Source organism: Gavia stellata, chromosome 1 (assembly GCF_030936135.1).
Source record: "Gavia stellata isolate bGavSte3 chromosome 1, bGavSte3.hap2, whole genome shotgun sequence".
Classification (NCBI taxonomy): domain Eukaryota; kingdom Metazoa; phylum Chordata; class Aves; order Gaviiformes; family Gaviidae; genus Gavia; species Gavia stellata.
Genome location: NC_082594.1, coordinates 126541774 through 126557201, shown reverse-complemented (window position 1 = coordinate 126557201; position 15428 = coordinate 126541774). Strand labels below are relative to the sequence as shown.

Here is a 15428-nt window from a genome sequence, read left to right as displayed (position 1 = left end):
ACCGGGACCTGCACCCAGACCCCACCGAGGCTGCAACCTACGGGAGGAGCATCCCTCCCTTTCCCCTTGTCTGCTTGTCCCCACGACAGTGACCGTTGTCCCTGCCGCAGCTCGCTGCCCGGGTGCCCCGGGTGGTGGGTGTCCCGGTACCCTGCTCTCCCCGTGTACCTGTACCCCCGTGTCCTGCCACCCCCGTACGCGGGTATCCCGGTACCCAGACCCATCAGTACCCCGGTACCCCGGTACTCGCCTGGTTTGGCAGCTCCCTGGCCGTGGGCAGAGCGAGCAAGGCCGGGGCGGATGTGGGGCAGTCCAGGGCTGGGGGGCCTGGCAGGTCTGGGGTGGGGAGCTGCGAGGCATCCCAGTGGGGAAAATTGGCCTTCAGGCGAGAGTCGAAAATAGTGCCTTAGGATGTCAGGGGCAGGAGACAGGGCAGGAAACCCGCGGGCAAACGGTGTAATGCAGTGCCTTAAGCCTTTTGGTTATATTGTGCGTGATGTTTTGTTCCTTCCCTATCGTGGCTTTGCTTATCAGCTAGGCAGCTGCTTAATGTGGTTTTTTTCCAATGCCACAGAACTAGCCTTTCATGACCCCAGACCATACAGATTTCCCAGAGCGGGAGCTGTGTCGGTGCGGGGGACACTGCAAAATCAGTCCTGTCTTTGGGTGGCTGCAGCTGAACTGTTCTACGAACAAACAGCCCTGGACTTGGCAGCAGCGCTCACGCTATGGGAAATCCTTCAGATCCAGTGGAAGGCTTCACTTCTTTGTCAGGGGCAGGCAGAAGAAAGGTAGAGAAGGAGAGACAAGCACAGGCACTTTCAGACAAAACACAGGCCGTAAGAGATTGTTTCACCCTTGTCCCCAGGGATCTGTGTTCACGGGACAGAAGGAATTTCAGTTTCCATCCCATTCAGCCCTCGTCCCCTCCCAACTACAAAGCAGCAGGGGCAAGTGACACTACTTTTAGGGCCTTGAGCAATTTACACCCTTCCAAGAGTGTGTGCATCGCAGACACTGCTGTTCAAGGGAACAGAGAGTGGCCATGGTGGTGTTGGGTTGATGGTTGGACTTGATGATCTTAATAGGTCTTTTCCAACCTTAGTGATTCGGTGTTTCTGTGAGTAATATTTATACCATTGGCACTGCGACGTTTGCTCCTTGCCTTTCGTACCTGTCACACTGATGAGGAGTTCAGCAATGGGAGCACTAGCAAAGAAAAAAAAGTCAGATACAAGAGATTAAATGTCACAGAACAACCCTGGGACAGCAGCCTTCATATTCCTGGAAAAAATCGTCCTCCTTCTCCATCAAGAAAGGGTAGGTTCTTGAGCACAATCATGAATCCATTGTAAGAAAAAGAAACGCAGAGTACCCTGCAAGCATCCGTCCATTATTTCTTCCCAAATAAGAAGTTGATTTGCTCTTCAGCACAGGAAGCGCATCTTCTGGCCAGGCATGGAAAACACAGAGCACAGCATGGCTGAAACAGGGGGCCAGCACCGCCAGCCAAGCTTTGGCAAGGCAGGCAGGGCTGAAGCAGAGCATTATTTGAACAGAAGGCCCGGGACAGAAACACGTTGCAGGAAAAGAGTAATTCAGTAGGTGGTGCTTATTGCCGGGGTTCAAGAGGCTACTTGAGCATTGCACGTGCGGTCTCTCTGCCGGGCTGCCGAGCGCTTGAGTGCATGAAGTTACTGAAGACGTTTTTTTGACGAGGGAAGGGGGACGGTACTTCCCAGAAGAAAACGTACTAGGTCCAAGCTTCTGGCCGAGGCCTAGCTTGGGTAACTGCGTTGGGTCTTCCTCAGCACTACAAATTGTTGTCTTTCAGACTGTGCGCTTGCCCAGCTGACTCGTGCTGAGGTGTGACTTCGGTGTGTCTTAAAACCATTGCCACTTTCCGTACAGCTGCGTTGGTTGGTAAGACACACCTTTCAGATGCACACAGGAGGCGAAATCTTGCATTCTTCTCTTGGCTTAGATTCAACAAAAACCAGAACAGGCCGAGCAAGACTTTAAGCAAAGCTCTACCTATATATGAGCAGAAAAAAGGCCTCTAAATTGGCTTGAAGCAGCATTCATGAGGGAAGGATGAAAATCATACACTGTCCACAAAAGGTACTCTTCTCCACAGTTATTGTAGAGCTTTGATTTTCAGTCATCTCTTTCTTCCTCTTTGCAGCGGTGTCCCCATGGCCCTCTTCACAAGAACCAGCAGTCATCCTAATGCCACCGAGGCCATTCCCTGTGGGGCGGACAACACTACAGAGCCTGACCTGCCACACTCGTATGCCTACTACGCCCTCTGCTACTGCCTCTTGATTTTGGCCATCATCTTTGGGAACGTGCTGGTCTGCTTAGCCGTGCTGAGGGAACGCTCCTTGCAAACCACCACAAACTACCTTGTGGTGAGCCTGGCGGTGGCGGATTTGCTGGTGGCTATTTTGGTGATGCCATGGGTGGTGTACCTGGAGGTGAGTACGTCTTCGGAAAGATTAGCAGGATTTAACCACGGTACGAGTTCCCCAGCTTTAGCGCACACTCTCAGGGTAGGCCAGCTCTGGTACAGATAAAGTCCTTTCACATTTTAAGCCCCCAACTAGCTCTGGGGCACTAGTGGGGTGGGTGGCAACCCACAATGTCACACAGGTGGCTCTCGTAGGCTGGACACATGATGGACAGACGCACCGCAGTCCCACCCGTCAGCAGATACCCCGAGCCTCACTCTTCCTGGCAGAGCACAGCCTCTTTGAGCCTGAATGGCAGCCAGGCTACAGCCAGTAACGTAGATAGTGGGTTCTGATGTGCTGATACCGCTTTCATCTGAGCATCCTTGAAGCTGACTCCATCAGCCAGAAGGGTTGCCAGTGAGCACCGTGATGATTCAGGAATGGCGGGGGAGGCAATAGGGTGGAAAAACCTTATAGGAACTCATCTTGGAGCCCAGATCAATCCCTGCTCCTGATGGCCAGAAAACAAGCGAGAGGGCAATCAAATCCTCCTCTCCTGCAGAGATTAAGAGCCTTAACATCCCCGATGTTAGGTCAGCTCCAAGCAACATTCCCCAAGCAGGCTGACAAAGAGATGAAGCTGAAGAACATGCTCCAAAATCTCTTCAAGTCACGTGAGCATTTTCACGATAACTTCAAAGGACTCATCAAGCCCTCAGGGTCTTATTCTCCATTTCCCAGATCTTTGCACATCAGCCGGTGTAAAAATGTACCAGCATGACCGTGCATGGTACGGACAACACCGTCAGATATAGGGCCACAAAGTTGGAAAACAAATCCCCCCCCCCGCCACTGCAGCAAAATCCTGAGTTACTGAAGCCACTCTTGGGGCAAATATTTTTACTAAAGTAAATACATGAAGGTATGCTACAGCTGACATTTTTACTTGTTCTTTTCAGTATTTTTACACTAATTCACAAAAGTTGGTAGCTCTAGAAAAATTAGAGTTAACACCTATCAGCCGTAAGCTTTCAGCTGAGCACTAGTGCCCTGTTCTCATGCTAACAGACACAGAATAAGCCTCTGAGCCACGATCTCGCTGAAGTCTCATGCTCTTTCTGTAACGGGCGAGCCGGGATCAGGCTGAAGGGTAAGGTAAATATTCTGCTGGAAGCTGCCCACCTTTGGCTGACCTCTTTCCCACAAAACAAAGCAGAAGCAGAGAGGGATTTTGACTTGTGCATACAGACTGCGCAGTGCCTGAAGAGAAAGTAGGACAAGACAGGACCACACAAGCAACTGCCAGACCTACCATGTGGGTACAAGGGGATTTGATCAAGTAGCAGGGGACTGGCAGCAGCCTACAGCCCTCCTCTACCACCGCAGTATGTTGAAATTTTATTTTAGACTGGGATAGTCCAGCACCTCAAGCGTATTCCAATCTTTAATGAAGTCACAATATGCTTCGCATTAGAAAAGACTTAGCACTCGTTCTCGCTGTGGACAGGGTGGGACTGAGTCACATCTGTGAAGCAGCCTCTGCCCCCATACAGCATGGTGGTCATGATTTGTGAGCCTGACGGTAGGTTCATTCCCTAGTTGTGTTTGTGGACCCATTTAAGATTCATTTCCATCTGTGGAGCTTGGATAATCAAGGTAGCTGATCCGAGAGTCACCCAAACAACTGGAAGAAGATCCCACACACAACCCAAACCCAATCTACCACTCCCAGCATTGCTCGGTATCTCCTAGAGAACTAGGCTGTAGGACTCCAGCAAGACTAAGATTTTTAAAAAACAGTCCAAAAAGCCCCAAAGTCGTTTAGGTATTCGCTGCTGTTTATGGATCAGCGATGCTACCAATGAAGCAGAAATGGCATCATGCTTCAGTACACTATGGGCCTGGAAATTGCCGAGAAATCATTGTCCCCAAAACTGTGTACAATACCTGTTCATCTACTGAACGTTTGCCAAACCAGATGTCTGAGACCTGGCCGTTATTTATGGAGAAGCTAAAGGTAGGTGAATACCTCAGATTTAAATGTCACTTGTGAACTTTGTGCTTTGCACTCAATTTTTAGAGCCATCTGTGGCCTGGATATTCTCCATGAAATTTGTGATTTTATCCATCATGCAGACCAGAACTGTGTCTTTCTGAGAAGTCTTTTGGGAAGGCTGTGACAGAGCAACAATAGGAACATTTTATAACCTCAAAATGCCTATCTCCACCTAATGAAGCTTCTGGCACAAAAATACTGTTCAGCACCGTGTCTAGCAATCTTCTGGGGTCAACGGGTAGATCTAATATACCGGTACTGCTACCCCGGTTCTTTACTGACCTCTGATACTGTGGCTGGCGTGACTACTGAAGCTCACCAAGGTTTCTAAGACAGTGGCATTAGGGTATCCTGCCCACTGGAGTCTGATAGCATTAAATACCATCATGCCTTATAGTCATTGTATAAATGGAGGAGGACATGTAGCAGCGTGGCCTGGAGCATCCTTCTCAGTCTTCTCACAACATCCAGTTCTACCTCCAAAGGGGAAAAAAGCTTCCGATGATGATTGTCACTGAGATCCAGCCTGTAGCTCCGTTCAGAGCTTGTGAGAGCAATGCTGTCTCCTCTTCTATGGCTCTCACACCAGAGCAGAGAGACCTACAACTGCTCTTTGAGCTCAAGGAGCTTGCCAGTCTACCATCTGGGAGGACGGACCACTAAGTTGCTGCAGCTCAGCAGCTTACCACTTGTCTGCAGGCCTGACCGCATGCATGCTCTTATTTACTCCCGCCATGCAAAAACACAAGCAGCCATTTCACAGCTGCAGGGAGCTAGCAGCACCCCCAAGAAGAACACTCTCTTAAACACAAAATGCTTAAGTGAGCATGCTTAGATGCACCGCTACTTACGTGCCTCTCACCACCTGATGCGACTTCGTGTTCGTACTTTCCTATCCGTGTACTCCCCAATACGGCATCATCATACATATCTGATTTACAGAGATCCTGTTGGTTATTTTTAAGGGTTCAGGAGAGTGATGGATTTGCATAAGTTTATGAATGCGTTATGATTTTTTTTTTTTTTTAACTGGAAGACTTCCTGTAGGGTTGGAAAGTTAAAAATAATAATACCTCAATTTTGATGAAAAAAGCAGACTGGTCATCAAGAAAGATGAGGTGACAACCTGACCTGAATAGTCTATAGGGAGCTTTAGCATTGTCTTTGACAGAGGCAGGATTTCATCCTGGACTCTATTCCCACTTCTGCCGCATACGCACTGAGTGGTAATGAGAGATTGTATCAGCTCATCTCTCTGTGGTTTGCTCTCATCAGCTGTAAGAGAATAATATTTGACCATCCACCTCACCCAGGCAGTTGTGAGGATTCATTCAATTAATACCTGTGATGTGCTTTGAGATTCCTGGACAAAAGACACCAGAGGGATAAAGGACAGGTACCCTGCCAGCACAAGCAAACCAGAAATGCACACTGGCAAGTTCTAGCTGCTGCAGCAAAGACGAGCAGAACAGAGCAATAAAAGGAAGAGCAGAAATAGAACTTTAAAAATTATGAACGAGGCCTATAATTAAAAGTCTCTTCTTCACTGTTAAATTCTGGAATAAATTCTGGGTTCGCATACCCCACAGGTAAATATTTACTACTTCACCGACTTTAGCAGAGCCACTCCCCATTTTAGAAGTTGTGGCTGGTAGAAGTGAGGACGGGTTTTAAGCCCAAACGTTTTGATCTGTCAAGCATCCTCTTAATACAAACTATAGCTTAGTATGCAGGTGGTGTGATCTGAATGCATCATCCTGAGAGGGTTCACTTCAGAGCCGTTCCCACCACCACCTTCTTCAGTTCTAATGGTTCACGTTCTTGGGCTTAGCATTTGAATGTGCTCAGGACCTTGGAAACTCCTTCAGTTAAGTGCTTGCACATCTGCTGGGCTGGCGGCAGCTGGCTTTCCTGCCAACACCCGGCACCAGCTCCTGGTGAAATATTCTTCAGACGCCACAGATCACACAGGCACTGCATTGCATTTTGTCTCAGACTACAGAAACACCCCTTAGAGGGTCCCACTGCAAAGGCTTCCAGCATTTTTTTTTTTTTTTTTTTTTTGTTGTATTTTGAGGTGGACAAGCAGATCTCAAAATCTGCAACTAAAGCAAAAACGGTGTGGGGTTCCTTTGAAAACTGAACCTACCTATTAAGATTCCGAATTTCAGAGGGATGGCCTTCAGTTTGCGCGTCTTGTAGCCCACCTAATTGTGCAGAAAAGCTCTAAGCATTTTGGTTTGTTGGGTTTTTTTTATTTGCTTGCTTTTTTTAATGAAGGAGCCCCACATGTATCAGAGAACTGAAGATAAAAGCACAGTTCCCTACTGCATTTTGCAAGCCAGTTCCCATTTCTCTCCCCTGCATTCATTCAGAGTCGGGGGGTCTAACCGAAGACTGCCTCGTTCAGTACCTGACTTCTGACACGTAGCAGCTGGGTCCAGCAGAAAACACCCTAAAGACACAGCTCACCTCAGCGAGTCTCTGTGCCCGTGTGCGGGAATGCTGGCACAATCAAAACCATTTAAATTTCTCAGGTTTATTTATCAAACAACTCTGAAAACAACTGGTACAGAATGAATTCTGTATTTATACAAGTGCTTCTCTCCGCAGGGAGCCGCGTCCTTCCTAGGCATCGACACTTGCTGCAGGGTTGACCCACTGCCTTAGAAGCCCAGCATACTTGTGGCACCCTCTCCAGCCTGATCTGGGATGGGTATTTTTGAGTGGGTCTTGAAAACCTCCAAGGATGGAGCCCACACAGACTCACCGAGCAACGGGCTCCGCTGCCTCACTGTCCTCATGGTCAGAAAGTTTACCTTCATAACCAGTTTGCACCTTTCCTCTTTCCACTTACGCCTGTTGCCTCTTGTCCTCCCACCATGCACCGCCGTGAAAAACCCGGCTCCATCTTCTTAATATCCTGGCTCCAACTTTCTTAATAACCTCCTACTAGGCACTGGGGGACTGCTGCTAGGTCTCCCCCAAGCCAACTCTTCTCTGGGCTGAACAAGCCTTATTCCCGTAGCTGCTCCTCACAGGACAAGTGCTCCAGCCCCCAGGGATTCCCTTGGTGGCCCTCTCCTGGACTCACTCCAGTTTATCAATATTTTTACTGTGCTGGGGCCCCAAAACCAGACGCAGTACTCCAGATGTTGTCTAAATGTAAGCAGAGACACCAGGAACTAGTGTCAGTTCCTGATGGCTTCCCAAGGTCCAGCTGAACCAGCAGGATCTACAGGGTTGAAGGCTAAAATCCAGGCTCTTTCCAAGCGAGGACCTTCCTCCCTTTTTCTCTCCTACCCCGCTTCTCCAGCCGGCACAGCATTAGATTCGTTTGCTGCACTCATCCAGTGGGCTTGTCTGTTGGCGGGCAGGCTGCCTCCGTGTTCATCTCCTCCTACAAGGAGCGGGTGCCGAGGCAGACCACCTCGCTCGGAGTCAGGCTAGCATCCCAGCCCCGAGGAGAGCAGTGCCACATGGTGCTTGGAGCATATTGCTGTCAACCAAAAAAGTCGTCAAGAACTTGATGGCTGGGCCAAAAAAATGCATTTCTCCATCACAAAGACTGGCCACAGCTAAGGCTTCACGACTACACACTTCAGGTTAAAAATCCAAAACCACCGGAACAATAGCTCGACGTGGTAGCAAACCAAACCCCTTTATACGAATAGCTTGTGAGTTCTCACTCAGCTCTAATAATCAACATCTGTAACTGAGATAAGAATCTAAATAAGGTTTTGGAGAAGCCTCGGGACTCGGGTCTCTGTTTCATACATAAATGCATAAAATTTGCAGCACTTTTCCAGCTCACCGCCTGCAAGAGGACTCCAGCAGCTAAACCGAGAAACACTTTCAGCCCTTAGATTTTCTCAGATAATCCTTAATCACGGGTTATATACACTGATATCAAATTTAATTCAATTTATCCTGCTAGGCCTTAAGGAAAGGGATAGCTGCTATCTGTTTCTTCACCCTGCCTCCCTCTGTAAGAGTAACTGAAGGACTGAAATCCAGGAGTGACTCCTTCTCCATGACCTACCTCTGTGTTACCCTGCACATAACATAGGTGCCTCAGTTTCCCTCTGCACATCACAGTGGACATGAACCCATCCAGCTGTTGAGATACTTGGAGGAGAGCACCTCCTTATACGTAACATCAGGACTCAGTGCAGAGCAAGGCTGACAGTTTTGTGGTTGCTGGTGCAGGTGACTGGAGGAGTCTGGACTTTCAGCCGCATCTGTTGTGATGTCTTCGTCACCATGGATGTAATGATGTGCACAGCCAGCATTTTAAACCTCTGCGCTATCAGCATTGACAGGTGAGAGCCAACAGCATCCAGGGGGATAGTCTGGAGACGGGGGTTGGCCCTGCACCCGAGCGTGGCAGGGACAAGGGAGTGAGGTTTGCACAGGCAGCATCGGTGTCTTCAGGAACACAAACCTCCCTGCAAGTCTGTCATTGCCGCTACGGCCGTTAACATGGCTCTGCCCACCACGTGCTAGATGTCAGCACTTAAGAAAAGTTCAGGGAGACACAAGCAATAAGGCATCACCAGTAGGTAGTCAACCGTGTCCACATGCTTTTTGGAGGCAGGAACCAGAATTGGTCATCTAATTCCCACCGAGTCTCAAAGAGGGTTTCTCCTTCTGGAGACCTCACTCATGAAGTTTTAATAAACAAAATCCTGCCATGTACATAGGGAGGGGTGAAGATTATTGCTGTGTAATCTTCAGCCTTGCCCTGATTTTCTGCATCTTAAAACTGAGCCTATTTTAAGCAACACTGAGGGCTGGGAGCCAAGACCTCGGCACACCTGGTGCTGTTAGGACCGAGGAGTGGGGGAAGGAAAAACCACTGCATGCTGTACCTTTGTAATGTGTGGTTCCAGGGTCATCATAGGAAGCAGCTCTCAATGCTGGGTTGGTACGGTGTTCCTCCGTGGGAATCTTTATCCCCTTTTCATTTTGGCTGTGTCTGCAAGGACCAGCTCCCGGGCTATCCCAAAGACGAGGTTCCTGCGCCTTCCCAATCCTAGCCTTGCTGAGCTGTATCCTCTGGGGCACGCCGGCAGCCAAAGACCCTGGACACACACCCTGGCTGTCAGCGAGGCCGACACCAGAGTAGAGGCACAGAGCGTGGCAGGCTGTGGTGGCCCCAGAGGCTGCTCTTTCCCACATATAACCTTAGGGGCTTGGGGGATGGAGGTTTCCTGGGGTTTCTACATCCATCTGGTATCCCAAACCTTGTAGCTTCACAATGCCGGCGGTTCTGCAGAGTGTTTCTCTGCAGTGCTGCCAACTAACTCTGATTTCCTCTGTTCCTCCCCCAATGCCCCACTTACCATTTCTACAAATTGCTGATCCCATCATCTGATCTTCTCTCCTTCGCTCTTCCATATCCTCACCACGTTCACCATCACGTTCCCTACGTGGCTTTCATTTCTCCTTTTAAAACCTGGTCCTTTTCCTCCATCCATTCTTACCTCTCCTCTTTCTGGAGCTGGTTTGGTCCGCAGATACACCGCAGTGGTTAAACCAGTTCAGTACCAGTACAGCACTGGGCAGAGCTCCTGCAGGAGGGTCTCTCTCATGATCGTGGTAGTCTGGATGCTGGCGTTTGCAGTGTCATGCCCTCTCCTCTTCGGCTTCAATACTACAGGTAGGTGACATCCCGAACAATAGCGCGCAGGGAAGGGTTGGAAATGGAGCTGCCCCGTGTATGGCCGGGTCATTTAACGCGGGTCCTGCAGACTTTCCAAGTTACAGGAAATTTTAGGGAACTGGAAAGCACATTATGAAGGGTAAGAAAAATCTCCAGTGCTGGCGAGCAGATGTGCTCTTGTCTATAAACTTGCCATTTGCTCAGGCAGACACTGGCTATTGCTCTGAGGACAGACCCGCCTGCTTTCCTGCCAAATCAATGGCCATCAAAGTGTCCAGGTCTACAGATCCCCCCAAACAATCACTCTGCGCACACAGAGCAACTCTCCAGACGTGCAGCACATCCAACACACACACGTGCATCAGATTTACTGCGTCTTGCCCATATCAACCATTTTACATCTGATTCAGGACATATTTCCAAACAGCAAGGACTGCATTTTGGCACTGCTTGTGAGAAACCTCCTTCCCGCCCACCTGGCTGTCTGCTTCCTCACCTAATCCCTTGAGGAGAGCAAACAATTTAGCCTCCTCCTTGGAAGCAGGTTGGTCTTTCTCCTTCCCCTCACCTAGGGCAGCCCCTTCTCCTTGGAGGCAGAGGGGCAGGGGAGCCTTCCTCCCCCCTGAGCCACAGGCAGAAGTCCTCTGCTCCCCACCCATCCTCTATGCAGTGCTGGAGGCAAGAATGGGACGTGGGGTGGGAAGTGCTGCTGTTCCCCACCGCCTGGTCCAGATGGATGGGAGTGAAGGCACACCTTTGCATCTAGACAGCTCAGAGGCTGTCAGAGGAATAGGAGAAAGGACGAAAGGAGAAAGGATCCCCTGAGAAAGGATGTGGGAATAGACATGAGAGAAGAGGGCAGAGCTGTTGGCCAGAAGAGCAGGCAGATGCATGCTGGACCATGCTAGATGGCCCTAGGTAGCGTCCGTTTTAAGCATCAGTTAGGTGAGCGGGTAGGCCACAGGATAATTTGCAACAACAAAGATAGGAGATACTTGCGCTCCTCAGACTGCCTTTGTCCCCTGGCCACCTTTCGACTTGCTTTGCCAACGCACCAGAGCCTCCTTGTACTAAACCAAAGCAGCTCAGCCGCTCTTCTCTCTCTCTCTTCTCCTCCCCAGGGGATCCCAGTGTCTGTTCCATATCCAACCCTATTTTCATCATCTACTCCTCTTTGGTGTCCTTCTACCTCCCCTTCATGGTGACCCTGCTGCTCTATGTCCGGATTTACCTCGTGCTAAGACAAAGGCAGAAGAAGCGAACCCTCACCCGGCAGGGCAGCCACAGCGCCAGCACCAAACCGTGTTATGCACCCAAAGTAAGATCTGCATGAACGCAGTAGGAGCTGTCAAAAAGGACAGGGCATGCATCATCTCTTCTCCTCAAAGGGTCAAAGCACAGAGCGAAAAGCATAAAGAAGGGACATGGTGTGTTTTCATCCCATCCCTCACTCATACACCGTGATATTTGACATGCAGAAGCTCCAGTTAAATCCTTTTCAGCCCTCTAGAAAGAGGATACTCCCTGTGTATCTCTGCCCTTTAGAACCAGGCAACTAGAAAAGAGCACAGCCGACTTCAATATTTCTTCAGAGCAGGGCTTTGTCAGCCATGCAGAAGTCTGGCTAATTTCTTCATTTATTGATTTTAATGTCTTCATTTATTGACTTTTGATCGATGAAGTTTCGTTCTCAAAGCTGCACAGCCTTTAACCTAGATTATTTATAAAAAAAACCTAAACACCTTTTCATCTGACAGACTTAAGAGGTCAAAATGCTCAAGGTGCACGGAGCATTTGTTCCACTGACCTTTCTAGATGAGATATCTGCAACCATGGGAACCAGCACAATGACTTGAAAGGGATCGCCTGGTCACGCATATCCGCTTCTTTTACCCATTTTTTCACAGTGAAGCTACATTGAAAAAGGGTGGGGATGTTGAGGGGAGCAGGGCCAACACCAAAATACAAGTGAAAGATCAGCAGAGCGGGTGTTTCAGCTCTTCTTGTTCTCATGCTTCTCCTTGGTGGGATGGAGGCAGAGAGTTGCCTGGTGCTGGTTCACCCCTCTGATAAGCCAAGGTCAGTCCAGAGGATATGGTGCAGGGTTAAGGATGACTCCTACAACTTCCCTCGTCATCCTTTGACCCAATGAACGGTTTGGGTGGTTCCCAGTTCCTCTGTGGCCTCCTCTTTTGCAGGAACGCATGGAGAGGAAAGCTTTGCCAAAGAGATGCCAAGGTACCTTTTCCCCCTGTCTCCCACTCAAATGCTCAGGCCAGGAGATGTCTACCAGAAGGGAGTTGCTGACTGTCTTCAGCCTGCAGCGGTACCGCAGCTTCTGCCACGAGGCATCCCTCACCAAGACACCAGGGACTACACAACACAGCAGGCTGGAAGAGAGGAGAAAGAGTACGAAGCCAAGACTGGAGGTACGGAGGCTCAGCGATGGCACGACCATCAGCTCTCTGAAGCTAGCGCACCAGCAGCCCCGGCTGATTCAGCTTCGGGAGAGGAAGGCTACACAGATGCTAGCTATTGTCCTGGGTGAGTGAGAGCCACACTGTCTAGCGGGGTGCAAGGGGTGATGGTTTGGGACTTGCAAGAGCAAGGAATCTCCTAATACAGTATTGAGATTTAAAGAAATGCAAGCCAGGCCCTTCAGCTGTCACTGCTCCAGAAACTCAGGAGAGACAATGGTGGGGATCTAGGCTAATGCTCTCAGATGTTGAGAGCCAAGAATGTTAGCGGTTTATTTGCTATGTTTTGTTACCCTTTTGTTTTAAATCAGTGGCTAACAAGCCTTGCTAGAGGGAGCAACAGCTGACACCTTTGCTTTCCCTTTTCCTTTGTTGTATTATTATTATCATAAAGCTGGAACAACCCTAAGTTTCCATACATGCAGCAGCTCTTAGGTCCAATTACAGAAGGGGAAACTGAGGCAAGGAGCAGCAGAGGAACCAGCTCACAGAGCTGGATAGAGAAGCCAGGAGACTGGTGCCCAGTCACCCGCCACGGTCACCAGACGCACCGCTTCCCCTCATTAACTCAGTAGTAGCAGGGAAATAATGCAGCCCTCGTCGTAACTGATTAAAGCAGCTAAGGCAGCAGTCTTTCCCCCTAAGGTGTGGCCACTTGCTTTTGTCTGTCACCAGGCCGCTTCTGAAGTCCCATCCATCCATTCACGTAACTGGTCCCAAGGAGCCTGAGCTCTTGCCGAGTCCCTCTGTATCAGGAATAAACGTCACCTTGCAGGCATATGCATGGAAATAGTGAAAGGATGGAGGGAGAGGGCACAGGTGCAGGCCCCTTTCCAAGTAGCTGCTTCTCTAAAGTCACGGATGGTTTTCTCCCTCTCTCTAAACCCAGGGGCATTCATAGTCTGCTGGCTGCCCTTCTTCTTGATTCACATCCTCAACGCCCACTGCCCATCCTGCCACGTGCCCCCCGGGCTTTACAGTGCCAGCACCTGGCTTGGCTACGTCAACAGCGCCCTCAACCCCATCATCTACACAACCTTCAACACTGACTTCCGCAAAGCCTTCCTCAAGATCCTCTGCTGCTGACTGTGGGGCTGGCACCGGGCTGCAGGGGCTGCGGTTTGCAGCAGGCTCCTGGGCTGGGGACAAGTTGTGGGGCCCTTCCCTCCCTCTGCTTTACACGCTATGGGGAGTGATGCGTTCCCCTCGGCTGTGAGTGGTGTTCGGCGTGACGCGGTTGGCGTGACGTGGTCATTGCCGACAGCCAGGCACCCTCTGCACCAGAGTGAAGAGCAGGAACGCGCCCCACCTGCGTGGCTGGTTTCCCACACCGAGCCTCAACGCTCCTGCTTAAGAGAGTACAAGTGCTTCCCGCTTCTGGGAAGGGAGGAGAAGAAGACACAGAGGCAAACCAGTGAGTCCCTCAGCGTTGGGCACAGCGGCGCTGAGAGGCAGACCCCGGCATGCAGTGGAAGATCAGCCACCACAGCGTGCCGGTCCTGGGAGCTGCCAGGCTTGCAGAGCACACGGGACCCAGGCGGAAAGCATCTCTCATCTCCCCCGCCTACGTGCTGGGAACACATTTGCCCTCCCACTGCTGGAGCCTCAGCCTGCAGAAGGCACCCGGCTCACGCACAGCAGTCCTAGTAAAAGGGCAGAACATGACCTCTTTCATAAGGATCCCGATCCCTTCGATCAGGAGCCAAGAGCAAAAATTTGGCAAGGAAACTTAGAAACGGAGCACCGATGGAGAGATGACAACATCCCTGTTGTGTCCATCAAAAGGTTTGCCCATAAAAATGGGTCAGTCTCAGTGCTTGAGAAAATTGCCCCAGCTGTAAATGAAACCTTCCCCTGTGCTGCCAGCTTGTATTTTATTGCTCCTTGCAAGGTAGAGAGGTGGCTACCATCCCTCTGGTAGGTCAGATCGCATGAGAAATGCAACACTATCACAGTGTCCCCTCTCTTCCTAACCCAAGGACCAGCGATAGATTGGCCACTACTTAACTACCGCACACACAGTCATCTGCTGGGGCCACTAAATAACGAACAAGGCCTAGGATAGCTCCAGTACTGCCTGCAATAGATTCAAACCTGTTTTTTCAGCTGGGGCAGGTTGCATGCACCCTGTCTCAAAACTTGTTCGTGGTTTCTTTGGAACTTATCACCATTTGTGCTCCTCTCCTCATCAGGAGCACTGCTAGATTAAGGGTTTGTCCCGCCTGACTGCTGCGGTAACTCCTGTTACAGCCCACGCCTGGGGGAGAGCTGTAACATCCCTCCCAGTAAGAAAGGACGTGTACCTCGGGGTCAGACCCAGGACTCTCCTGGGCTCCCCTTGCAGATACGCCCATCAGCACGCAGGGCAGCTGTACATCCCAGCTTCCAGGAGCTGGCCCAATACAGCCCTGCCACGCTTTCCTTTCCCAGCGGTATTTTACAAAGCCATCTCCAGTAGCTCCTGGATGAAAATACCAGACGAGCCCTGCCCTACCGTGTAAGCTCATCTCGTGTCAGGGCACTCCAACGCTCTTCTCCTTGTACAGACACACCTGACCTGGGGCAGCCTCGACACGTTTCTCTCATTCTCTCCCTTTGCTGTACTGCATCAGAGGCTCCCGTGCTCACTCCCAAGACTAGGCTTAGCTGTGCTGTTAGCCGCGCTCGTTTGACAGCTTTGGGCGTAACTCCATGTGCTGTCTCTGCCCGTGTCTGTGCCACAGCTCCTCCGTCCAGGAAAGGCTTCCTCTCTTTCCTAATATAAAGCCAACATCACA

At 50.3% G+C, this 15428-nt stretch overlaps 1 protein-coding gene across 1 annotated transcript; it reads left to right on the top strand.

Moving 5' to 3' along the window:
* Nucleotides 1–2195: 2195 nt before the first annotated feature.
* On the top strand, nt 2196–13737 carry DRD3 (dopamine receptor D3). Its single transcript, XM_009808533.2, has 6 exons — nt 2196–2477; nt 8719–8831; nt 10029–10171; nt 11296–11492; nt 12373–12718; nt 13541–13737. The coding sequence occupies exons 1-6, from the start codon at nt 2196–2198 to the stop codon at nt 13735–13737; spliced, it is 1278 nt and encodes a 425-aa protein (XP_009806835.2).
* Nucleotides 13738–15428: the final 1691 nt, after the last annotated feature.